General features: G+C 37.4%; 1 protein-coding gene and 1 pseudogene across 2 annotated transcripts; both read right to left on the reverse strand.

The window, feature by feature from the left end:
* The window catches only part of LOC139701347 (cytochrome P450 2C42-like), a 93,026-nt pseudogene extending 90,483 nt beyond the window's left edge, over positions 1-2,543 (reverse strand).
* A 2,327-nt stretch (positions 2,544-4,870) lies between these two features.
* Positions 4,871-26,851, reverse strand: LOC114083802 (cytochrome P450 2C5-like). Of its 2 annotated transcripts, XM_071610703.1 has the most exons (9): positions 26,684-26,851; positions 25,532-25,694; positions 25,214-25,363; positions 22,036-22,196; positions 20,841-21,017; positions 13,910-14,051; positions 10,947-11,134; positions 6,507-6,648; positions 4,871-5,052 (listed from the first exon to the last, which is right to left on the reverse strand). In XM_071610703.1, exons 1-9 carry the CDS (start codon positions 26,849-26,851, stop codon positions 4,871-4,873), a joined length of 1,473 nt encoding a protein of 490 aa, XP_071466804.1. The 2 variants fall into 2 exon arrangements, with proteins under 2 accessions (XP_071466804.1, XP_071466805.1); XM_071610704.1 differs by lacking the exon at positions 20,841-21,017.
* Between the last annotated feature and the right edge of the window lie 304 nt (positions 26,852-27,155).

A 27,155-nucleotide genomic window follows, 5' to 3' on the forward strand; every position in this document is an offset into this window, starting at 1 on the left:
CCAAGCCAACTGGGACCTTCCCTTCAGACAAACAGATTGAGGGAGCATCCCCTTCAGATTGGGTCTGATGACCCCAGATTGGGAGATTAGTTCTCTTGCCAGGGTGTTGGGGTGGAGACAGACAGGACAATAGAAACAAACACACATAACACAAAATTCTCAACACGGCCACAGAATTCGCAACGTGTCATGGATTGCTACCCAGAAGCTAAAGGCTCAGGCGGACCGCGGATCCGTCAGCTACAAAATACTTTACCAAATACTTCACAAAATACTTTACTACAGGCAATCCACTCAGAACCCAGAAAGGGGCTGGGGACGTCTCCCACAAACCCTGTCGGCTGCCCTTCGGTGCGTCCACCTGGACCTTTTGCCGACCTCACAACACAAAACCAGGACCTGCATGCAACCAGAGTACATTTTCTTACACATCGGCAATGCCTTTACTTACCGGCCGGGTTTTTATCACCTCTCGATCGGGGTGTCTGGGTAGGCTTATTAGGGGGATCCCGGACTAGCCCCCATATATTATGCTCGAATTCGGGACCCCCAAAGACCACCAGAGACCCAAGATCGATGCAAGCAGCAAAGAGGTGTTTATTGCGAGCTAGCTCGGTCCTCCACGCCCACACACAGCAACTGGTGATGCTGAGAGGCCCCGAGCCCAGGGTTTGCAGCAGTTTTATACATTCTTTGGAGAAGGCAGGGACTTCACATACATCATAGCATCCCTTAGCAAATCATCACACACCGCGGGAAAATCAGATAACAACTCTAAAACATGATTAGCACATTCACTGGCGGGAACAAGTTGGGTAGGGGTGATTGGTCAGTACAAAAGGGGTATTCATTTGAACTGATTGGTTTGAGCCAAGAGGGGTGTACGTGCTGAACTACATGGTTTCCCAACTTGTTATTAACCACCATAAACCACTGGGAGGGTTATCTGGCATCCCAGGTATTTCCCTGTCTCATGCTGATTGGTGGCTGCTAGGGGGCTGTTATGGATCCCCACCTAGCCTGACTGAGTCAGGGACACCTGGCGCAGCAGATCTCTCCTGTTATTTGTAGATAAACAACTTAGCAGGGTGGAAATGTGCTTAGGAGTGCTCTGTAGGTTTTTCCAAGGACTAAGGTCATGTCCCTTCCTTGGACAGGCTTTGCTCTGAGGTAGAGGCTGGTTTTTCACATCCTCATGTCATGGCTTGGTATTTTATATGTTGTAACTTGATGGGAAATTGTCTCTTCAGCATCCATGTCCTTGCTTTTGTTTTATTATTAATTTGTGTCATCTCTTCTTTCTTTGAGTCAGTCTAACTAACAATTTATGTATTTATTAACTCTCTCAAACACCTCGATGTGCATTCTCTTTCTCCTCACATAGATTTTTATCTAAAGAATAGAGTCAGCATATTCTAATTATTTAATAATTGCATGTTTTCCATGATGCTTCGTGGATATTCATGCTCCGCTAGGTTATCCAAGTGCTTGACAATCACTATTGTCCTGACCATGTAACATCCCTAGCAAAGTTACAGCTTGTAAGTGAACATGATCAAGGAATCAAAAGACTAGGCTGATGGCAACACTTTACCTGGGCCATTTTTATCAGGAAATAGTCAATGAAGTACTGAGGATCATAAACATCCAGGGATTCTTCATTTTTTTTTACTTTCTCCAAAAAATAAATTTTCACATAATCAATATTTTTGAATAAAATGTGATGATTTCCTGGAAGATAATCAATGAGAGTAAGAAAATTATTGCAGACCTATAAGAGAAAATAATAATACATTGATAAAAATTATTTAACTCTAGTAAGAACTTATTGCTCTATATGTAAATAAAATCTGGACCTCAAGATAGAGGTACCATTTCTATTGAAAATATATAATTCTCTCAGCTTATAGAATGATTGATGGGAGAATTTTCTTGCCACAGCATCAAAAGTGATAATCATTTCAGAAATTTAAAAACCTTCTCATGGAATAAGTGTTCTAGGAGTGGAGGTTGCCCAAAGGTAACATGAAGCCAAACTGTCCTCTAGAACAGCTAGGCAACTTCTAAAGATCATTCAAGTGTTAATTAGACAGAGTATAGAACATGCCAACTCAGGACAGAGAAAATTTGTGAGTTTTTATGATCCACACATCATAAAACCAACCATTTTGTCTCTCCTAACCCAGTGATCTTTTCCGCTAGGATAATGCTAAACAACAAAAACCTCTACCCCACTCAGTGATTCCTCAAAGTTTCATTGTCCCTAATATTCTCTTTAATTCCAGAAAATGTTCTCTTCTTGAATTGAGGTATTCCTGTCAAATATTTTGATATAAAGGCCTCCAAGTGTTGATATTGCAGGGCAGATCTTGTGGGCAATGGGAACTTTCAAAAAGTCCCAGGATGTCCACTGAGAGACACAGTCATCCTTTGGGCAGTCACCAAAAGACTTACAGAAACAGGGCTTTTGAGATTTAAAGGGATATCCACTCACTGCAATGGGCTAAAAGGCTTTGAAGCCAGCTCTTTTTATGCACCTTCATTTTCCTGCATGTAAAATAAAGAACTCAGAAACTTTTCCCAGATATTTACTCCGTGATGCTCTCGACAAGACAGTAGATTCATTTCACAGTTTTTCCCTTTTCACGTCCCTTATTCCTCCTCAATCCCCTTCTTCTACTCCACTGATCTTTCCTCTGTTGTAAGGAAATCCTTCTTCCCCCTTCCCCCCCCCCCTTTATTTCTTGGTTTTATTTATCTCCCCACCCCCTTATTTTGTATCAACTTCTGCATATCAGAGAAAATATTCAAGCTTTGACATTTGGGGCTTCTATAATTGAGAATGATATTCTCCAGTTCCATCCATTTACTGTCAAATGCCAAAATGTCATTCTTTATGGCTTAGTAATTGTGTATATATGCCACACTGTCTTTATTCATTCATCTGCTGAAGGACACCTAGGGTTATCCCATAGTAAGAATGTGCTTTCAGTTTTTTTCTCATCCACAACAACATTGGCGATGGGTTTGTTATAGATAGCCCTTATTATGTTAAGATATAACCCTTCTGTAACTAGGTTTTATAGGGTTTTTATCATGAATTTATGCAGAATTTTATTGAAGGGTTTTACTGCATTACTGAAATAATCTAGGATTTTCACCTTTGATTCAATTTATGTGGTGTATTACATTTATTGATTTGCCAAGGTTAACCAAACTTATGTCCCTGAAATGACATCAACTTGTTCATGGTACATGATTTTTTTAATGTCATGTGGAATTGGATATATAAGTATTATATTGAGAATAGTGGCCTCTGTGTTCCTCGAGAATATTGGTTTGGTTTATAGTGTGTGCATGTTTTTATGTGCACACAGTCCCTCACAATTGGTGAGAGGGTAATACTAGCTTCATAGAGTTTGAAAGAATTCCTTCCTTTCCTCTTTGTGGAATAGTTTTAAGATAATTGGTATTAGTACTTCTTTTAAAATCTGGGAAATTGGGTGGTGAGTCTATCTGCTTTTATTACTTCCAACAACATCATTGCTTTTTATTTGATATATTTAGGCTTCTTACAATCTCTTGGTTCCACTTTGGTAGGTTGTATGCCTAGAACTTTCCACATTATCCAATCTGTGGACATATAATATTTCTAAAACATTCCAGAATTCAGTGGTATCTGTTGTAATATGCCTTACTGTCCCGACCGGCAGGACATCAACGAGGGCCTCGAACCTAGGCGGGGAGGAATGAAGGGACAAGAGACACGAGGGATGACAGCAAGACAGGAGTTCTGATCAAGCTGCACACACAGGTATTTATATGCTGGGGATGGGGAAGCTCTCTTATTGGCATTTGCTGGATGTCTGCACAAGGTGAGATAACCGCAGGATGTTTCAGGAAGATAGGTAGCTGCAGGATGTCTCCCAGGCAGGATGTCTCTCAGGGGGCTGTTTCTTGTAAATGTAAGGCTGTTCTTTGAAGGAGAATTTCCTTCTAGACCCTGACACCATACTTATGTCTGATGTAGTATATTTGGGTACCCCCTTTCTTTTGGTTAGTTTGGCTAAGGTTCCCCAATTTTCTCTATTTGTTCAGAGAAGTAAACCTTTATTGCATTGATCCTTCATTCTCTGCTTTCAATCTCGATTTAATTTCTTCCTGGTCTTTATTATTTCTTTTCTTATGCTCACTTTGGAATTGGGTTTCTCCTTGTTTTTCTAATCCTTGACATACATCATTATGTTATTTACTGGAGATCTATTTTTCCAGTGTAGGCACTTATAACTATAAGCCTCCATCTTAAACCTGCTTTTGATGTGTCCCAAGGGTTCTCATAAATTCTGTTTCCATATTCATTTGTTTCTATGAACTTTTTAATCTCCCCTGGTTTCTTCAATGACCACTGCCTCACTGTGCCTACCATTATGAGAACCAAATTGGATCTTGGGACTCTATTTTCTTACCAATAATGCACAAAAGAAGAGAAATTTGAGAACTGACCCAGAAATCAATTACGTATTTTATTAAGAACATGCATAGAATAGATGGTTCTGACAGATCATATTTAAAATGACCATGATGTTTTACAGTGATAATGTATCAATAACTCAGCATTAGATCCATGTTATTACTTGGGGTGGTCAATACAAGTATTACAGAACACAGGAAAGAGCAGGTATATCTGTACAATGACCAGAAAGAAAAAAAACTCTATAAAGGAAGATGTGTGTTCCCTTACTCTATAGAATGTGGAGATGCAGAGGGAGAGGTCAAGAATGCATCACAGATGGAGAAAGGATGTGGACGATGCCCTGGGGGAAGGGACTGCAGACAAGAGCACAGCAGCAGCCACATTGTCTGCTCTGTTTCACACAGGAATGAAGCAGATCTTGTATAAGGGAGGAAGAGAGGCAAATCCTTTAGCTATTGGGGTGGTATCGAGTTCCTTTGGGTCAACCTGAGATTTCAGATGAAAGTGCTGTAAAATAGTAGTCAGAAATAAAAATAGCTCCATGCGGGCCAGGCTCTCTCCCACACACATACGTTTCCCTGTAACAAACAAAAAACACAATATGCTTATGTGTCATTTGGACAGTGACAAGCACTGTGCTTCTTATGTAAAAATGAGAATATAAATAAACATTTAATGAATGATTGAATGTTTGGATGGACAAATGGAAAAAGAGCAGACACTTTTTGTCCATCTTAACAAATATTCAAACAGTATTTTGGGAGGTATCAGCTTTATGCCAAACACTTTATTTAGAATTCCTACACTGGAATGACACTTTTGAATTTGAAGTTTCTAAGTATATTTTTTTTCTGAAAAGAAATCTGTTACTTGTATTTTCTATTCCCATTCTGATGTTCCATGACCTTGCCCTCATTCTTCAACCCTCTAATCTCACCTCTAACAGAATCCTTTGGAATTTCCAAAGAACCATGAATGTTCATCTTTTACATCATGCTAATCTTCTTATATAAGACACAAGTTCCTTTCATTCCATTCAGGACACAAGTGGAAATTCATGTCCTCTTTACACTCTTTGTGATCCCTTCAACCACTGAAATCTTGCCCACTTTTGATATCCTCAACATCATTCTCATGCTCTTTTGGAACCATGAAACACCTGGAATCATAGTTTTACATGTCCATCTTAATTTTCTAACCTGTTGAAATGTGAACACTTGAAGAATGGTTCCTTGACTTATCATCATGGGATGTACAGTGCAACATGTAAGGCAGACATCTAGAGTCATGGAATCAAGGAAGGAGAGTCCATGAGCAAAGAATCTTTAAACACATTGCAGATGGGAGATTCAATATCCAAGACACATAACCATAACTGGAGGAAGAACAGGATGCTCTGTGGTCATTGTAGGGTCTCTTCCCTCATCCCCAATTCTTCCATAAGCTGATGGTTATCAGGCAATTTATGACATCCCTGACTGAGAACAAAAGTTCTTCTGTGGTGATTCATTGCTGCCTTAAAAATATCCTGCCTTTTCTTTTCTCCATTTTATGTGACTCTTTTCAATCAGCTCAAAACATCATTAATTATGAAGACACAAACTCAATTATAAACCTCAAGTGGAATATTATAGACCAACATCCTGGAAGCCTATCCTGGTAAGCCAACCAGCCCAGAAATCGTCCCTACCTCAGCGCACTAGTCACACCAGAATACAATCAGTTATTCACTAAGCTGCTTCCCTAGAGGCCCTTTGCTATGTGATCTCATGCTTGTAGAGACTACCATCACCACAGCGGAGCAAGAAGGGTGTTGAACAACAACATTTAGAAACCAACCAACATCATGGAGTGAGATGCCTTTCACTTAGTGGGTGAGGAATATTTAAATGAGATTGACCTTACAGAAGAAAAGCTTAGCAGGGAGAGTACATTGGTATCACAATGGTGCTCTGCTCATGTAAAGAACAAATGTTCTAAAACCAGACGAGGTACCAGGTAAGAAGTAGCTGATCCCAAATATTTCACATACCTGATGAGAAAGGCATGAAGTAGTCACTTTTCCTCAAGTTGCCACGTTCATCTAGAAAGTGCCCAGGGTCGAATATCTCTGGGTGGGGGAATTCTTTGTTGTCATGGAGCACTGATGTCAGTGAGGTCCATATGGCTGTGCCCTGGAAATAACAAAGACAGATCAATTTAAGCAGGAATTCAGGAGCTGAAAGGCACAATGGATATTACTTAGCTCAATCTACTGGTCTGAAAAATGGAAACTGTGTCCCAAAACAAGCAGTGACATTTTCAGAGAGAGAAACCATATGACAAAACTACATAAAGCAAAAGAGAATAAAATCAGCAATATCATTTTACAATGCCTTCCGTCTGAATATCAGTTCAAGCAAGGAGCATCAATCAAAGCTAGAACAGTTAGGTGAGTGATTTCATAAGCAGGATGTTTACATAGTCCTGAAGGACCATAATGTGATGTCTATCACTTACTTATAAGAGCAGAAGCTCTGTAATGGAGAGATCTGTTGGATACCACCTTCTTTCCTGAGAAAATTAGTATAAGCTATATTGAATAAGTGACATGTGTTCCCACCTCACCATGTGATTCAGTGACACTTTCATTGACATTTATGTAGTTTTCTTCCCAAATTCACGATGAGAATCTAATCCCTAGAAAACTACCATACAAAGCCAGCCTCAGGAATGTTGGATTTCTGTCCTGGATTCCTTGGTAAGGCGAACATGATGAAAGGAAACAAACAAGTACAGGAAAGGGAACTACTACCCCTGATTACAGGAGAGTAAATAGAAAAGATAATCACATTACATGTCTGTTCTTTAACTGGACACTAAATTGTACAAGAAAAATCTACAAAAAGATTGTAAAATTAATGGGCTAATTTATCATAGACTTATGTTAGTATTATAGTGTGAATGATGTCTGAGTATAAATGCAATGACTACTGTGTAAGAGAAAATCATCATTCTTGAAATGACTTGAGGCACCAGTCTATAAGTAAATACCTTAATGGAAAGATATTAAAGTATAAATACACTTCTAAATTTTATTTAGATTCCAATTTTTTTAAAAAATATACCAGTGGGAAAAATTCAATCCCCTAATATTTCAAAAAAACATAAAAGCATTTGTCTGGCATGCACAAGGCCCTGGGTTCAATCCCCAGCACCACAAAAATAAATAAATACATATAATCATGTATCAATTTGCTTTTAAAATTCTTCCTTTAAGTATAATTAAAGTAGTGATATATGAAAAAGTTTTCTTAAGATGCATGTGGATATATGTTTAGAAAAAGTTGTTTGAACATATGGAAATTCACAAATAAAAAAATGAGGCAGAACAATATCACCATAAGCAAAAGGTAAAAGAAAAACTGGTCAATTAACTAAGAGCTAAGCAACACAACTTTTACAAAAAGACAAGAGAACTGGTTTTTGCAAATTCTCTTCAGATAGGACATAAATCCACAAATTGACCTCATATGATTATAGAAAGTCTACTGGAACAGTGTGTCTCATAAGAGGGTTGAACAACAAAGTCCACAAAATGCAGCCTGCCATGTGTTTTCATATAACCAGTGAGCAAAGAATGTTTAAATTGAAAGAAAAAGAAGAATATTTTTACATGAAAAAATATTTGTGAATTTATTATTTCAGTTTCCATAACATTGAACTTGGTCATGTTCTATAGAATGCTCTATAGATTGCCTATAACTGCTTCCATGTTGCAATGGCAGAGTTCAGAAATGTCAACAGAATCCTAGTATCCTGCAAAGTCCATACTGGCTATAGACATTTACAAAAGGAAGTTAGTCAACACTATTAGAGTGTTATCTCCACTGACATCAGTGATTTCAGCCTGTGGAAGAAAAAATAATTTATCTAATTGGAAAATGGCAACCAAGGATTGAAAAATTCTACATCAGACTTTTCCAAAGGAAGAGCATAAATGGACCATTCTCTTGAGGCTACAGTTCTATAAACTTCAAAGATACCAGCCATATCATAACCTGCCAAGCAGTGAGCTGAATGGGATCATCAAGCAGGTCCACAAAGCAGATGCTTTGTTGGATAAGGAGGACTGACAATCCCTGATTCTTCAGTCTATTTCCCATTTAGTTGCACATAAGGAGGCAATCAACTTTCATTAATTTTATCCTCTCATCCCAATAAGAAATAAACACCATCTCCTCCTTGTTCCCCTGCTAGAAAGAGAGTAATTTCAGGTCCTAATCCTTATACTAAATACAAGAGCGAGCCCCATGGCCTTCCTTCCCCTGAAGCCATCAGTCTTCTCCCCAGGACAGCCTTAATATGTGCAACCTAATGAATCTTACCAGATTTTTCCAATGAAAAGACAATTCTTATTTGTATTATTTTAAATATAATAGTGATATTTTCTGACCTCAAATTTTTTAAAGAGAGAGAGAGAATTATTTATTTTTTTAGTTTTCAGCGGACAAAACATCTTTGTTTTTGTATATGGTGCTGAGAATCAAACCCGAGCCGCACACATGCCAGGCGAGCGCGCTACCGCTTGAGCCACATCCCCAGCCCTGACCTCAAATTTTAAAATCTATTTTGTAACAGCAAGTAGGTTTTCAGGATGAACACAGAAAGCATGTGGTAGAAAGAATGTTAGCACTTCACAGATAAAAATCATCTCAAGACTTCAGATGTGGATGCTGGAAATGAGGCCCAGTGGTAGAATTTTGCCTGGTGTGTGCAAGGTTCTGTATTTGATCCCCTGTGTAAATGGATGGATGGATAGATAGATAGATAGATAGATAGATAGATAGATAGATAGATAGATAGATAGATTACATAAATGGGAGACAGAGAGGAAATGGAATAGCACAATTTGATTATGTTCATATACTGTCCTAGTAAAGATGAGGGAAGGAAGCGTTACAACCTTCTTTCCATTTATGGGAAAGAAGTGAACCCTTTCTGGAAGAATATAAGCTCTGAAATTTTATATTTTTCCCCATGTGATACCCAGTTCTTCACCAAAAAAGATTTGGCATTTCAAGCATATGACAAAGTGGCCATCAGAAAGAAGAAACATACCTACTTCAAGGAACATTTCTCACATATTTTTATGCAGCCAGCACTATCTTGATATCTATTATCAAAGAAATTTTTTGGAGGAAAAATTATTGACAAAAAATCTGTTATAAGCACTGAAGACATGAAAACATGTGATAGATCAAATCCAGCTCTGTGTATGTATTTGCAGTTTGCATATTTACTGCAGAAAATCCATCCAATATCATATAATCTATCCCCCAGATGCTGAAAATCAATTTGTGTATACACATTCTTGACCAAAGTTTATACGAAATTAAGAGAAGAAAATTTCCCTTATTTGAAAAAGAACATCTACCAAATTGTACGTAAAACAACCTTCTCTGCAATGAGATAGAAAGCCTCTAACCATTCCTGTAGATAAGAAATTAAAAAAGAATGACTGCAATCATGTATTCTGTTCAATGTGATTGAGAAATCTTAAAAAGGGCAATAATGCAATAAAGAGAAATCAAGGATATAAAAACAGGAAATACATCAAATTGACTCAGACAAGAGGATAAAAAAAAACAGACATTTCAAATGTATCTCAGGCAAACCATTGGCAATTACTAGGAAAGTTATTAAGTTTATGAGAGGTAACATCATCACAATGATAAAATCAAATATAATCCCACACACCAGTTAGAAAGAAGAGGCAAAGATGTGTTTAAATGACATAGCATGAACAAAAATATTCATTTTACAGGAAAAATTAACAAAATACTTATGAGTCACTGAACTGAAAAAAACATGACTGAGAATATTATATGAAGCAAAAATAAATTGAGAACATAATCATGAATTTAAAGAATCAACAGGTCAAGATATATCAATTCTTACTTAATTTGTCTATAGGTTTATTGTTCTCATGAGGAAAACCTAAGAAATCACTTGGGGAAATAACAAACTAGCTTTTTAATCAGAAATTGAATGCAACACTACTTAACTACTGAGCTACATCCCCAGCCATTTTTTATTTTATATTTTGAGTCAGGGTCTATCTAAGTTACTTAGAGCCTTGCTAAATTGCCAAGACTGGCTTACAACCTGCACTCCTCTTGCCTCAACCTCCTAAGCTACATGAGCCACCACACCCTGTGACAACGAAATTTTTAACCTTGGTATGGAAATGTAGACATTTAATAATGGCAAAAACAATGTTTAAAATGTAAAACCAATTTGGAAGGCTCACATGGCCAGATACAGCCACTTCTTAGAAAGCTTTATACCCAAACTAGAAACTACACACAGGCCATTAAGTAGCCAAATGTTTTGCAACTTGTCTCATCCTGTGTGTTAGAGAATTACAATCCTGCTATGGATTTGGGACCAGGAAGAACACTGAGGCGCAGCCCAGAAGAAACAAGCTTACCTTGGGAATGAGGTAATTTCTGAATTTCACATCACAAGTCACTGCATGGGGCACGTTGACTGGAAGGAGATTAATGTATCTCTGGATCTCATACAGCACAGCATCTGTGTAGGGCATGCGGTTTCTGTCCTGCATGCAGGGGCTGCGGTGTCTGCCAATCACACACTGAATCTCTTCCTGGACTTTAGCTGGTAAGACACAAGAAAGAAATGAGGGGATAGGAGAGAAAGGGCACTTTTGTCATAGCAACTGAGTATCATAGCATTATGAATATAAATGATATGCCCAGAGGCACACTTACATATATAAACAGTGCCACTAGTGTGTATATATATATGTATATACACAAACACACACACACATACACTCTTCATTAAACTACATTTTAAAGTAGATAGAAGCAAATAAAGTAAATAAAATAAAAAATAGGACCATACTTATAAATTAACATCCCACAGAATTAATATAAGTAGAACTAAATAATATTTTCAAAAAATTTAACAGAATATAAACACATCAAGAATTTACAGTTCTGACAGAAAGAAAATGGGAATCAAATATTAAATTTTCATGAAAATAATTTATGTTTAATATAAAGTACAATAGATTGATATATATGTATGAAGGTTTTGTATGAGAGCAATTTGCAGTGGAACTCCCATCATATTCCCACATCTTTTTTTTAAATATTTTTTTTAGTTGCTGACGGACCTTTATTTTATTCATTTATTTATATGTGGTGCAGAGAATCAAACCCAGTGCCTCACACATGTCAGGAAAGCGCTCTACAAATGAGCCCAATCCCAGCCCTATCCTCCCACAATTAGCCACAGACACTCAGCACTCTACCACCTCGTTCTGAAATTTAAAGTCATATTCAAACAATGATTCTCCGTTTCTTGTGTGTGCATTATTACACAGCACTTAATGATTTCCAAGTATGTGGAAATGAGAGTTTGCATAACTCAATGAGTTAAGCACAAAATTGGGAAAGGACACACACACACACACACACGAGATTGCCCACCAGACTCTATTCACGAGGATATATTAGACGGCAATTTTTGCTTATATCAACATCCATGAGGTACGACCTTCTGATAGTATACACATACTTTCTGTTATATGAAATTATGATTATTTTACATTGTTGGTGCTTTCTTGGTCTTCTCCCAGTTTCTCTATGTAAGCCCATCATTTTCCAATTTTGAGTTAGGATTATTCAAGATGCTCAGGTAGATGTTTTATACTGCAGGAATCATTGTCCAGCCGTCGGAAACCTCAGACTATTCCTCACATCCCTTTTGCTCCTGAGTTCTCTCCTGTCATCTGCATCATCCACCTTCATGCTGAAGGCTGCTTCCTAGGTCCAGCACCCAGCAGTCTCCCCAACACTCTCATCCCATTCCTGGAGCCCATGGCTTCCTGACTTATAGACATTTAGATGCAACATTCTCCAGTAATTTTCTGAGAAATAGGGGTACTGGTATAATATTTTGGCAAATGTGCAGGTCTGAAATACACCTATTTTATGAAATAATAAGATATTAGTTACTTGTAAGAATTCTGGTGCTGCTCTGGTGTTTCACATAAGTCATGGGATATTTCTCTGAATGTTGTAATGAATTCTTCATCCCTTGCGATATGCAATGCTACAACCCTGTGTTTTGGGTGGATGCTTTTATTTCACTCTCTCTGATGGATTATTGGAAGAATTTTCTACTAAGATGGCAAAATATGAAAGTCTTTACTCCACAGTTCTTCCCTCCCTTGAAAGCACATGACTTTTCTGATGTTGAAAGAAGAGCTCAGATTCTCCAAAGCTTCCTTTCAGCCCCACACCTCAATCTTTCTTTGCCACTACATAAGATCCCTTAGGAAATGGATTCTGAGGCTCGGTATGTTCCCTTACAGTTCTTTTCCTACAAAGAAAATATTTGTCACCTGATGAGTGAAGATTTGAAAAGAATGATTTAATGCTATTAGCTGACAAGGGATTTGCCTGAGCAGAAAAGCCTCCCTTTTCAACCTCAATTTCCCTTCATTGATTCCTGTTATTTCCAAACAAGAGAATCTTGTTGGAGTTCTAAGAACAGAGTTTGCTTTTCTTTCTTCATAAATTTTCTTCTTGGAATATTCAGGTTACCAGACCATCCTCCTTTTAGATTCCATCACCATCCTTGAATCTGCTTTCTATGTTAAGAAACTTGGTGAAGAGTATATAAAGTGTTTATTGTTCACGTCCTCTCTTGCTTGAAAGAGAATGAGTATAACAAATAATTGTGTTGCCATCCTTTAGTGGAATCATCACACAAGACTCAAAAAACTATGCTTATTGCTACTGCATGAACAAAATTCCTTTAAAGGTGATTTTTAAGTGGTATTGATAAAACATCAAATTTTTGACCACCCCTCAAGAAAGGTTCTTACTCCATGAAACACAAGTTTTATGGAAGCAGTCTGTTGAAATGATGAATTAAAAAATTAGGAACAGATCTGCCAAAATTAAAATACCTTTCTGACATATATACATGAATAGAATACTTCCAAGTGAGGAATCATCTCAGGAAGCTTCATTACATTCTAGGATTTCCACCAAGGCTTCAAGAAGGAGTTTCCTTTTCCCTACCCCAGAATTAGAATTATCAGAATGAGGAGAGGCATCTTCAAGACTTCATCTGCTGAACCAAGTGGTATTTGGGGATACAAACAGGAGACATTCCCATGCCCGTTGATGCTGGCTCTGCCACCACAAATCACCTCCAATGAAATGCAGACACTGCACCAGGGTTCCACTGCCTCTCCTACTGCCATGCTCTCTTCACTTTCTCAGCCCTCCTCCTGATCACACTTGGTGGCAGAGAAAACTAAACAGTGAAGCTTCCATAAGACAAACAAGTGAGGACCAAGCACTTCTTCCCAACATCTCTCTCAGTTCACTTGCTCGTCATCTGTGTTCATACCTGTGACCTGTGGGTGCTTCAGCAGGAGCAGGAGAGCATATCTCAGTGTTGTGCTTGTTGTCTCTGTGCCAGCACCAAACAAATCAGAGGCAGCAGTCACCAAGTTTTCATACGTATACTCCAACCCTTGATTGTCCTTTTCCTAGGAATGATTTGATACTATTACATGTCAAGTCATTTGCCAATGGATGAAAATACAGTGAACCACATTAACTCATAATGTTGTAAAGTTGGCCAACACAGACCCTGAAGCATGCAGTACTACAAGCATTAACTGGTTGTCATGGCAGAGACTATATATCCCTTGACCCAAACTTCTTTTCCTACACTTTATTTCCTACCTGAGATTCTATGCAGCGTGATCGATGAGCTGTGTAACATGTTTCTTTCCCCAAAACAGAAGGAGCATGTCGGGTGGCTCTCACCCTGGAAGTGAAGGCTTAATCATAAAAGTGAATGCCCCAATCTTAAATAGGGAGTCAAAAATAAAAGGCTTTTTTATTTGTATTACAGAAAATAGGTGAATGAGTACTACATCGTGGTAGATGTTATAAGTCTGAACAGGAGTTTTCATTTCTCTTCCGTCAAAAATTGAAAAAGTCTCAATAGAACCCACAATTTTCATAAAGTACCAATTATGAGAACAGCATTGTAGCAAATCCTAGAAGTTATCAGAGGGAAAGAGAACAGGTTCACCAAGACAGGATGGGCCAGCACTAATGTAATGAACAAGGGAAAGAACAGATATATGGTCTAGGGGACAAGAATAAAAATGCATTAATTGAAAAGTCACTAAACCATAAAGACAAGAAGTTGACACATTAACTGTCCAAATGGGATATATGACAGCGAAGGGGTAAACAGATGCAAAAGATAAAGTTTTGGACTGAAAAGACTATGAAAATGAATTGAAAACATCATAGCTGTTTAAATACTGAGTAAAGGGGATCATTATTATAAAAAATACATTATTTGACAGCTAGTTCCAGGGCTAACATGGTACATTCATAATCTCTATATGGCTATGTTATGCTTCACATATGTAATTAACACCATCAAAACAAACTAATCTCTTTCAACACACATACTGGGTAACCAAGCTCAGTATATGTCTTGGAAATACCTACTTCATATTGAGCCTGTTAAGTCAAAGTTCATCAATTAAGTCTCAAGTTAACAGTCATAGACCAATGTTAACTGGTGCGCTCTAAAACCAATGTTAATGTTTCTATCACCTAAGATGAATTTGGAGAGTTACTTTATATAGGCATATATGCAATCACAATTAGCCTTGTATAAACCATATAGAAAATTCTTTTTTAATACTCATTTTCATTTTTTTCTATATCTTCATTTATTTTTATATGGTGCTAAAGATCGAACCCAGTGCCTCACCTGTGCAAGGCAGATGCTCTACCACTGAGCTATAGCTCCAGCCCCTACAAAATTATTTTAAAACTAAATAAATGGGCACACATTCCATGCTACACAATCAAATATTAACATTGCTATGGAATCATTACTTAGTGATGTCACAAACATCATAGATCAGATCTTCCAGGAACTGGCCTTTCCAAGAAAACAACTGTCAACCTCACGTAACCCATATAAAGAAACTTCTAGGGAGTTGTGTTGTCTAGGCAAAGATCTTCACCATCCAGCAGTAGTTCATAAGGAAAGGGTCTGAAAAATTACAGTAAATTTGCATTTCAAATAGAAGCTGACACTCCCTATTCCCCAATTCTGGGATAAAGAGTTGTGGGCATACTGTAGTGTGTTTCCGTGCAGCCTGCTTGTTCCTCGCCAAAATTAGGAACAGGTTCCTCCAATAACCAGTGTTGCATCTTTTGATTGTTGATGGTCCACACAGAGCCTGGCCGCTGCTTCAAACATTATGGACTCCAGTGACATCCCCACTGGCAATACATGAAGAATTTAAACAATGATTTCCTCTTCTTTACTTATTGGATCACAGGACTTAGGAAAATCACCATCAGCCTTCTTTTACTGCTCTGACATAACAAAAATGTGATTAATTGTCTGCAGAAATATAGATTTTGCAAAAATTATTTGGAACAACTCTCAAGTAAATGATTTGCTGTAGCCTTCATCATGCTATTCAGCAATTGCTGTAACAGAAAAATGCTCTTCCTTAATGAGTCATCCAATTGCAATGGTAAATTCCAATTCTCAATGATAAATTACATAAATTTTTTATTCACATCCTCTACTGACTTCCTTAATTCACACAGCTGTTTTTCTATATTTTCTTGGTATTGACTGATCATATTATAGTCATTCATTGTATTTATTTATTAAATATTTCATCCACTTCAGTATCTTTGGGGTCAGTAGCTAGTGAATTATGAACTTTTTCAGCTATGTGTTACCTTGTATTTTCATATATCTTGTATTCCTGTGTTGTTGTATGCATCTGTTCAAGTGGATTTCTTTACCACTCTTATGTGTAGGCCTTTTTAAGGCACAGTCTTCTCTTGCCAAAGTGTCCTGGACTTCTCGAGATTGAGACCCCCTCATAGTTGGGATATAAAGAAACTTTATGTTAATTCACTGTTTTTGCTGTAGCAATGAATTTCTATGAGTGAGACCTAAAGGCCCTCCATTAGCCATTCCTACTTAGGGCTATTACTGGTTTTTCTCTTCTATTTATTGTAATAAGCTAGAGATGAACTCTGGTAATTTATGTGTACAGAAAGGTGCCCTTTTCATCATCAGGTTTAGTTCAGCAGGAGAATTTCTATCCCATAAATTTCTACTTCCCTGTAGATTACCATCATCTCACAGGAAAGAGGGAAACAAACATAGCAACAATCAAAGCAAAAGCAGACAGTAGTAAAATTGGTGCCTGCTGTCTCTCTGTAGAGTAAATGATGCTGAAGACAGATGCTGAAAAAAATGGTCAGTCTTAAAAATTCAAACATTGTTAAAGAAAAGAAAAGAAGTAGCCATGACCAGAATATACAAAAACTCTGGAACAACACTAAGAAACCAAATTTAAGAATCATTAGAATTGAAGAGCAGTGGGAACTGTGGGCTAATGGAATTGATAGCCTTTTCAGGTAAATAATAACAGAAATTTTTCCAAATGCAGAGAGCAAGATGGCCATCAAGACACAGGATACATTCAGAAACCAAAATATACAAGATTGAAAAAAGAAACTCTCCACAAAACATTATAATGAAAATACCTATCATATAGACCAAGGATAGAATGTTAAAACACTCAAGAAAAAAATTCATGTCACATTTAGAAGAAAGGCAATCAGAGTTACTTTTAATTTCTGAGGTCACACTCTAAAATACAGAAGGACTTGGAATGATGTATTTCAAGGGCCTGAAAGAAAATAACTGCCAACCAATATTGCTACATTTAGCAAAACGATCCAGCAGAATTTTAGCAGAACAAAAACCTTCTGAGATAAGCAGAAACTAAAAAAATTAATGACTACTAAGCTGTTACTAGTGAAAATACAGAAAGAAATACTATACAGAAAAAAATCAAAAACAAATCCAAGTCTCACAAAAGAATAAATTTCATTTGAAGAACAGCTAAGCAAATGAGGAAAAGGACCAAATTAAACATTATAAATAAAGCAAAATGCCAGCAATGAATAATCAACTCTATACAATAACATTGAGTGTAAATGGTCTCAGCTCCCCTAAGTAAAACACATAGGCTGCCAGAATGGATTTTTTTAAAAAGATCAAATTATATATGATTTGCAAGAGACTCAAATTATAGGCAAATACATCCACAGGCTGAATGTGAAAAGACGGAAATACCATGCAAATAGAGCCTGAAAACATGCAGAAATTGCTATTCTCATATACAGCATAAGAGAATCAAGTGTCGTGTGTTTTCAGTCATATGTGAAAGCTACATAGGAAAAAGGAAAAAATGTTGTGGTGGGATCTCATGGAAATGGAAGGGATATCAGTATAGTAGAGGAAAGTGATCATGGGGAGGGAAGAGGGAAGGAAAAGGGGAAATACTGGGGAATGTTATTGGCCAAATCATAATGTTATACTGTGTGCATGTACTTATATGAAAAAAATGAATCCCACCATTAAATGCAACATTATGCAACAATAAAATATGGGAGGAAATAAAAAGCAAAAGAACACTAGATAATAAACCAAGGCCATATTAAGAAATAATTATCATTATTAATAATAACTACATGGTTTAATAGAAAATATGCTCTGATACTCTTTTATTTCTATGTAGTTTTTTAGTTTCTATAACAAAGAAATATGCAAAAAAACACAACTGTTTTTTTATACTGGAACCTATTTAAAGATATAGATTGTGACTAATAACAACAAAAAAAGAGATGAGTTTGCATGGGAGTAACACTATCTGTGTGCAATTTGAAGCTTAGAATCAACTCAACCTGGACTATTAACATTGACCATGTTAAAAGAAAACCACATGGTAAATAATAAGAAAAAAATTAAAAACAAAGAAAAAGAGAGGAAATTTTAAAGTTTCAATAGAAAAATGTTGATCAGTTAAGACATTATCAAAAATATGTAATGTTATTGTGCACCTGCATATCCATCCATCAATTGAGCTCAACTTGTATGAGGTAAACATTACAAATGAAGAGAAAAGAGAAGATTATGCATTCTTCTCAGGAGAACATAAACCCTTCTATTCTCCAGGACAGTCCAGGTGGTGGGACATACACAATTCTCGATAAATTTTAAAATCACATGATCATAGAAAATATCTTCCCTGATCCCAATGGAATGCAACTAGAATTCAAGGAGAGAAGGAAAATCTTCCAATACACAACTAATGGGTTAAAGAGGGAATCACTAGGAAAACTAGATAGGACTGAAATGTAAAGGAAACAAGATACAATACAACAAAACACTGACAGGAAGCAAAAACCAGTTCTTAGTGGGAAACTTAGAAGGGTAGAGTACTTACAATCAAAGAGAAGACAAGAGCTCAAGTACAATGTAACTTCTCAACCTGGGACTAGGAAGATAAGAGCAGGCTGAATGCAAAGCCCACAGAAAGGAAAAACAGAGCTTCATTACCTCTTAGAAAGGCAATGTGATTGTGAGAGGGGAAAACAAGAAATGAAAAACAGAGTGGGAAAACAGCTGAATACTCACTCAAACCAAATACTGCTTCTCAGAAACTGTAAGCAATTGTCCGAAACCATTAGCTGGACTAAGTACAAATAGAGAGAAGACACCAACCACTAAATTCAGACATGATAGCAGGAAACTACTGATTTTACAGAAATAAAAATGGCAACAAGATATTACCTTAAATTACTGTACAACAGCGAATAAGATAATCTGAATAACAGGAAAATTTAATAGAAACACAAATTACAAACTGATTCAAGGTCAGTATGCAAAACATGATCAACTGCAACAACTTAAGATAGACAATTTGTAATCAAACTCCCCCCAAAAGAAAGGTGGATTGTGTGATATACTGGTGGATTCTATCAAAAATTTTAAATCATAGTATGTACACCAATAAAAAAGATAAGCACTCAGCCACACAAAAGAGCAAAATGGTGATACTTGCTACAACTTAGATGAGTCTCCAATGCATTATATAGAATAAAAGAAGCCAGAAACAAAAGGTTGCATGTGCCACAAGGTCTTTCATTATTTATCCACGATGGGAAGACCCATGCAGACAGAAATCAGAGTGTAGGGGTGTGGAAGAGGGATGTGTTCATTTCATGGTACGTATACTTTTGAGAAAAAATTAATAGGTTTTGAAACTGGAGACAGATACGATCACAGAATACAGTAAATGCTATAAATACCAATAAAGTTAACTTCAAGAAGGTTCACTATATGGTATGTGAATTTCATCTCAATTTTCTAAATGACAATGATGAGACACAAATTTATTGCAATTCATGTCATAATTCCACACTGGGTTTTTGCTGAAACTGACAATCTCATCTTGAAATTGATATGGAAATTCAAGGGACCTAGAATTGCCTAAAATCCTGAACACCAAAAACACAGTTGGAGAACTCATATTCCTATTTCAAAACATGAAACACAGGAACACTGAAGAGGACAAGACGTCAGGATGCTGAACCTCCTGGCATAGGGTGGACATACCCATCGTGGAGCAGCATGAGAGTCCACATACAAAGCCTCACATTTATAGTAACTGGTCGTTGACAGGGTGCCAAGGAAATTCAATGGAAATAAATACCCTATTAACTCATGCTGCAGTGACAGCACATTCCTGTTTACAGGGTCCCTGACAGACACCATCTCTAACTCTGTGGTATATGTGACTTCATTTAAAGCTGCATTCAACAAGGCTTCTCTCTTCTCTGCACCAATCTTGCCCACACCACCATCTACAAGACTCAACACATCTTCAATTTACTCTTCTGTCCACGCTGCACATGTCAAGGTCTGTTTCAGTCCACAGGACATTCAGGTGGTGCACCTGGGGTAAGCTGCTTCTTTCTATGTCCCCAAAACCTGTGCAGAGATGAACTCCATCCTCATGTCATGGCGAGGTATTTTATATGTTATAACTTGATTGGAAATTGTCTCTTCGGCAGCCACATCCTTCCTTTTGTTTCATTATTAATTTGTGTCATCTCTTCTTTCTTTGAGTCAGTCTAACTGACAATTTGTGTATTTATTAACTCTCTCAAAAACCTAGGTGTGCATTCTTTCTCCTCACATAGATTTTTATCTAAAGAATAGAGTCAGAATACTCTGATTATTTAATAATTGCATGTTTTCCCTGATGCTTCCTGGAGATTCATGATACACTGGGTCATCAAAGTGCTTCATAAGCACTATTGTCCTGATCATGTAACATTTCTACAAATTTAAAGTGGCTCAGAAAACCACAACATGATCAAGGAATCAAAAAACTAGGCTGATGGCAACACTTTACCTGAGCCATTTTTATCAGGAAACAGTCAATGAAATCCCGAGGATCGTTAACATCCAGGGATTCTTCATGTTCTTTTACTTTCTCCATAATATAATTTCTAATATAATCAGTATTTTTGAACAAAATGTGATGACTTCCTGGAAGATAATCAATGAGAGCAGGGAAATTATTGTAGACCTAGAAGAGAAAACAATAATATATTTATAAAAAGTACTTAATTAACACATAGGTGACATGTTGCCAGCTTTCATAAGAACTTATAGCTCTATATGTAAATAAAATTTGGGTCTATCTTGAGGTGTCATTGTTACTGAAAAATATATAATTCAATCATTCTTATAGAATGATTTATGGGAGAATTTTCTTACCAGAGCATCACAAGTGATAATCATTCCTGAAATTTATAAAACTTCTTAATTCTAAAACTTAATTTTATACAACTTCACTTGTTTTCTCCATCAGTTCCCCGAAACATGAAATATGACAGCATGAATTAATGTGATTCACTTTTCATAGATAACAAAAAACATTAAGGGATATGGGGAACATTGATTTAGAACACAACACTAGTCCCTGCTTTTTTATTTCTATCAACCAGCTTCACATGTGGAATGAGGTGGCCCAAAAAAACATGGAGCTCCACTGTCCTCTAGAGCAGTGTCTCCTAACCCAATGATCTTTTTAGCTAGGATAGCAGCTGCACATCAAAACCCCTACCCCACTCAGTGATTCCTCAAAGTTTCATTGTCCCTATTATTCTCTTTACTTCCAGAAAATATACTTTTTCTGAATTGAGATATTCCTGCCACATGTTTGGATGAAAAGTCCTCCAAGTGTTGATTGCTGGGCAGGCCTTGTGGGCAATGGGAGCTTTCAAAAAGTCCTAGGATGTCCACTGAGTGACATGGTCATCCTTTGGGCAGTCACCAAGAGCCTTACAAAACAAGGCTTTTGATATGTAAAGAAATATCCACTCACTGGAGTGGGCTAAAAGCCAGCTCTATACGTGCACCTTCATATTCCTGCATGCCAAATAAAGAATTCAAACCCTTTCCCAGATACTTGCTCCATAGCTCTAGGCAAGACAGTACAATCCAAGCAATCACATCACCTCATGCACCATATACTATTTTGGATGTGTCTGAAGAAAAAAAGACTAAAGTGTTTTCTAAGGGAGAATGGATTTTGGCCTCACTTGCGCCCATGCAGAGCTCAGAATCCTGACATTGTCATTTAACTTGTTCACCAAGGTGAGAAAATCTGGATCTTGGTACTCATACCGGTTCTTGAAAATAATGGAGCAGATCACATTGCAAGGAGCGCAGCCCAGGATGAAGGTGGGATCACAGGGTGAGCCTAAAGAATTGGAAATGAGTCAAAATACATTCTATGATCATGTATAACTTAAAAGGACAACTATCAAAAAAATTAAAAATTAATAAAAATATTTCAATAAAAAAGAATTGGAAAGGATTTTAAAATATCTTTAAAATTGGCCGTTAGAGCCCCGCTACCTAAATAAATGAGTTTAATATACTCAGCTCATGTCCACTGCCTTTACTTATACACTTTATACTGCAACATTCTGGTATTTGGGAAGACAAAGACTTATCTTTCTGGGGCTGGGGTCGTGGCTCCGTGGTAGAGTGTTCGCCTAGCATGTAGGAGGCACTGGGTTCGATTCTCAGCACCACATAAAAATAAAATAAAGATAGTGTGTCCACATAAAACTAAAAAATAAATATTAAAAAATGACTGAACTTTCTACTTAACAAGTCCAGTATCCAGAGCAGAAACACAGGTATAAATTATGTACATATTTTAAACAGGATATTGTATACAGAGCACCTGACAGCAAAATGTTCACATGCATTAAAACAAAGAATTGCCAAGTGTAATGGCACATGCCTATAATCCAAGAGGTGTTGAAAGATGAGGGAGGAGGATTGCAAGTTTGAGGCCAGCCTCAGCAACTTAGTGAGGCCCTAAGGACTTAACAAAGCCCTAAGAATTAGCAAGACCCTGTTTCAAAATAAAAAATAAAGGGGGCTGGAGACATGGCTCACTGGTAAAGTGCCCCAGGTTCAATCTTCAGTACCAAAAAGAACAAAGAATCACTTTTACCTAACTCTGAGTAGGCCCTGAAAACCTAACATGTTAAATAATGGAGTTTACAATACTTAGTTCACATCCACTGCTTTTACTTACACCTCTTTAGCCCTTGGGGTTTTCTGGACAGAGTATTGAGCCCAAGAGCACTTTAGCACTGAACTACGTCCCCAACCCTTTTTTTCTTTTATATTTTTAGACAAGGTTTTCTAAGTTTCTTAGGGTCTCCCTAACTTGCTGAGGCTGGCCTTGAACTAGCGATCATCCTGTATCAGCCTTCAAGTCACTGCCATTACAAGCTTGCCCAACCATGCCCAACCAAGGGATAATTATTAAAGGCAAAAGACCATCTTAAACATAATAATTCAAGTTTTCAGAACATAATCACATCTGTCTGTAAAGCCTATGGAAAATACAGCAATGAGATACAGAAGGAGGCTATGCTGTGGGCCTGGAAACTTTTTTATGTGTAATAAATGGAAGAAAGAATTCTGTGTTGAACCAGTAGAGAGGAACTAAAGTGAGATTGTGGGTGAGTTCAGGCATATAGGGGAAAAATGAGAAAAGCAAAATGTGTGTGATATTTGAGAAGATAAAGTAATATCAATAAGTGGGTTAGATTTCTTTGCTAAAATAAACAACTTTTATTCAAAATATAAACCCCAGGTAAGGCAATCAAAAATGCAAAACTAAGAGACACATATTATTTCTCATTTAAAAGTTTAAAAAATGAATTTTACTGTGGCTCAGTGGTAGAGTGCTTGCCTAGTATGTGTGAGGCACTGGGTTCTATTGTCAGAACTGCACATAAATACATAAAACAAAGGTCTATCAACAATTAAAAAAGAAAGAATGAAAGAAAAAAAGGTATATTTTAATCATTGTGAAATCTGTCCATCTCATACATTAAGTATATTATTTTACAGGAAATGAAATCAAAAGTATAGGAAGTGCTCCTTTTTGTGGGGAATCTGTAAGATAAATTGCTATAATCAAATAATAGGTACCAATTTATATGTATGAGCTCGCAAATTCATACCTGTGGACCTTAAATAAGGGAGACAAGAATCAAAGCCAGTTTGAAAAAATAGGAGGGCATTTGAAAAATAGAAAAAGTTTCTGTTAGATGCTGTGTGCAAGCATTTTAAATATTGCAGAGCTCTAAGCTTTTAGAAATGTGATATTTTTATCCATGGAGGTGGAAGATAACTTGCAGAGTCTTGGGAATTTGGAGTGTGTATACATGTGTGTCGTGCACTGGTAAAATTGAATTTTTAATCTTTTCTTCCATTTCATTTGAATCAGAAAATGTGAAAACAAGGTCATTTGGTATCCAAGCTGATAATCACATTCACGATGACAGACACTTCACAGGTGAGTAGAGTTGGCAGTAGGAGGAAAATAAGGACCATAATTTCTAACACCAAATCCAACAAACAGGGGAAGAAACAAATGGAAAACTGAAAACAGAGTTAACATTCTATTAGGAGAGACTATGTAAGGAGACACTGATAGTCTTCAAAATCTAGTTAAAGAAACCATTTTATAAATGTCTGTGTACTTTGTAGATTTTTATGAAAACAGATATTTATGTAAATCAAAACACTAAATATGGTAAGAAGATGTAGTTTGTGATTATTTATAAAAAATCATTCAGCATTTAGAGAGAAATAATTAATGAGAATTTTATGAAGATAAAGCTAATCAATTAAAAGCATACATTACACCATGACTGGCCAAAGCTGCAGCCTGGACCTGGAAGAAACCCTGAGCCATGTTGGTGAAGCTGCTCACACAAGTACTGTCCAACTTAAGGAAATCAGATGGTGACGAGCTGGGATTCCATGAAGGAGTGGTGTTGTCACTGCCTCCCCATCACTTACCAAGTGTTTTCTACTGGCATGATACGGAGTAGGTTGCCCTCATTTACACTAAGGGAAAACACTGCTCCTTAACTCTTTAGGGAAAAAAAAAAACAATCACCTACTAAGTTCATAATTTCTGATTGGAAAGAAAAATAAAAATATTCAGAACAGAAACAGATCAAAAGAATTTTTACACCCCAATTGCAGGCCAAGGCACATCACTACCCAGGCAACATTGATAAACAAACATGTCCTGTCCCTTTTTAAAACCATCCCTGTCCCACATGGGGTCACAACCAGGGCCCATAATGAGAGTGCTCACTCAACTGAAATGCTGCCAAGAAAGTCAATAGAGAAGAGGGCACTCTGTTAAGGTCAGTGACACAAACAGGCACCCACCATTGGTTTTCCTCAACTCCTCCACAAGGCAGCGGGCTTCCTCTTGAACACGGTCCTCAATGCTTCTCTTCCCCATCCCAAAATTCCTCAGGGTCATTAGAGAGAAGCGTCTTATCTCCTTCCATGTCTTTCCATTGCTAAAAATGATACCTACAAGTAGAGGAAAGAGATTAGAAGGGAGACCCAACAAGGCAGGGAAGCTAATGGGGGACACCACAGGGATGGCCAAGCTCTGCCTCAGGAGCCCTTCTGGTCTCTTTTCTTCACGCTGCTCATCCCAATGACCACTGCAAAACACACACATGCACGTGCACTTACCAAAGTTGTTCTTACTTCTTTTTAAAATTGGGATAGAGTCTCTTCCAGCAAATTCCTCCCCATTATCAACCAGGGCTTCCTTCACAGCTTCATATCCATGCAACACCACAATGGGCTTCATGCCCAAATACAGAGTGAACACAGGGCCATAGACTTTTGACAACTGGAAATGGGGAAAAAAATGCAAATATTAGCAAACCAAATCACTCCCTAAACCATGCATTATGCTGATTCTGGCTGATATTATCATCATCCTTTTATGGTTTTATTCTACCAAACAGAGATGGACATATTTCTGAATTTAATGTATAAATGATCATGATAGCTGCCTTTGATGGAAGGCTTCTGATGTGCCATACAATTTCAAGGCTTTTCATACACAGATTAAAATTAATCCTCACATCAATGCATTCGGCATTCTTATTTGCCCTGTTTCATTAACAAAGAAAATGAGATCAGAGAATTCCAAATTCATTTCCAGGGTTCCACAGCTAAGATAAGAGAACAAAATTGGAACATCACTGAATCAACATTTGATGCTCGAGCACTTGATCACACCCCCGTGCCCACCTTGGAATCAATACCCAAGAGACTGCTCAGGATCACCTTCAAAGCTCTTTCCAGAAGATGCTGATAGCCCCATGGTGAACCCTAGAAAGTCGTATTTTTAAGGTAGCATGCTTGATCCAAATGCCCAGTGATGGTTGGGGTCTGCAGCTATTACACAGAGTACGCACTGCAGAGGCAGAACCAAGACATGAACATCCACTGGAAGAACCATTTCTTCTACCCTTCTCTATTCCTAGCCCCAGGCAAAGAATTTCTGCAGCAACCAAAAGATTCTGATATCATCAATTGGACACTGACTCATTGTGTTATTTTCATTTCTTTTGCTATATCTGACCTCATGCTATTGCAGAAATCCTTACACTATTTCTTTGCTTTCAGGCATAATTGTTGATTCTGCAGAGAAGTTCTATACTCATAGCAATCTTGTATAAAACATGGAGCTAATATGGCACATGACTTCAAGGTTTACAGGAAGTATTTTCATCTGTGAAAATAGTTGCCTCCAGAAGTATACTATCTTTAAAAACAGTGGTCAACTGACTTGCCTTCACAAGCCACTGAAGGAGCACAAAGCATACTTACATGCGTTAAGGATTTGCTGATGTCCTTAACATCTATCTGCAGGATATTTCCAATAATTGGGAGAGGAGTGGGCCCAGAAGGGAGCTTCCCCCTCCCTGATCTGTGTCTCCACAGTGAGAGGAGAAGCAGACAGGAGACACCAAGGACCAGGGCCACCACTGGATCCATTGGAGTCTTCTCTTCCTACTGAGATAACTGTGACCTTGCTATCCAAACTTTTATGGTCTCCTGCTAATCCAATAAGTAACACTTTGACACATAAACAAACAGTAAGCTGAGTGGACTTTCATCTCTCGAGGAGGCTTTCTTCCAATAACAGATAAAACAGAAAATATTGATATTTCTTCTTTTCTAGTAAGCACCCTGGAGTTATGATTTAAATGTACTAGGTTGCTGTCCAGTTACCAGCTACTAGAAAAAAGAAAGAACAAATATTTTCATGTGCTGCTATGATTGAGAAATACTTAAACTA

This window comes from Marmota flaviventris, chromosome 4 (assembly GCF_047511675.1).
Source record: "Marmota flaviventris isolate mMarFla1 chromosome 4, mMarFla1.hap1, whole genome shotgun sequence".
Lineage (NCBI taxonomy): Eukaryota > Metazoa > Chordata > Mammalia > Rodentia > Sciuridae > Marmota > Marmota flaviventris.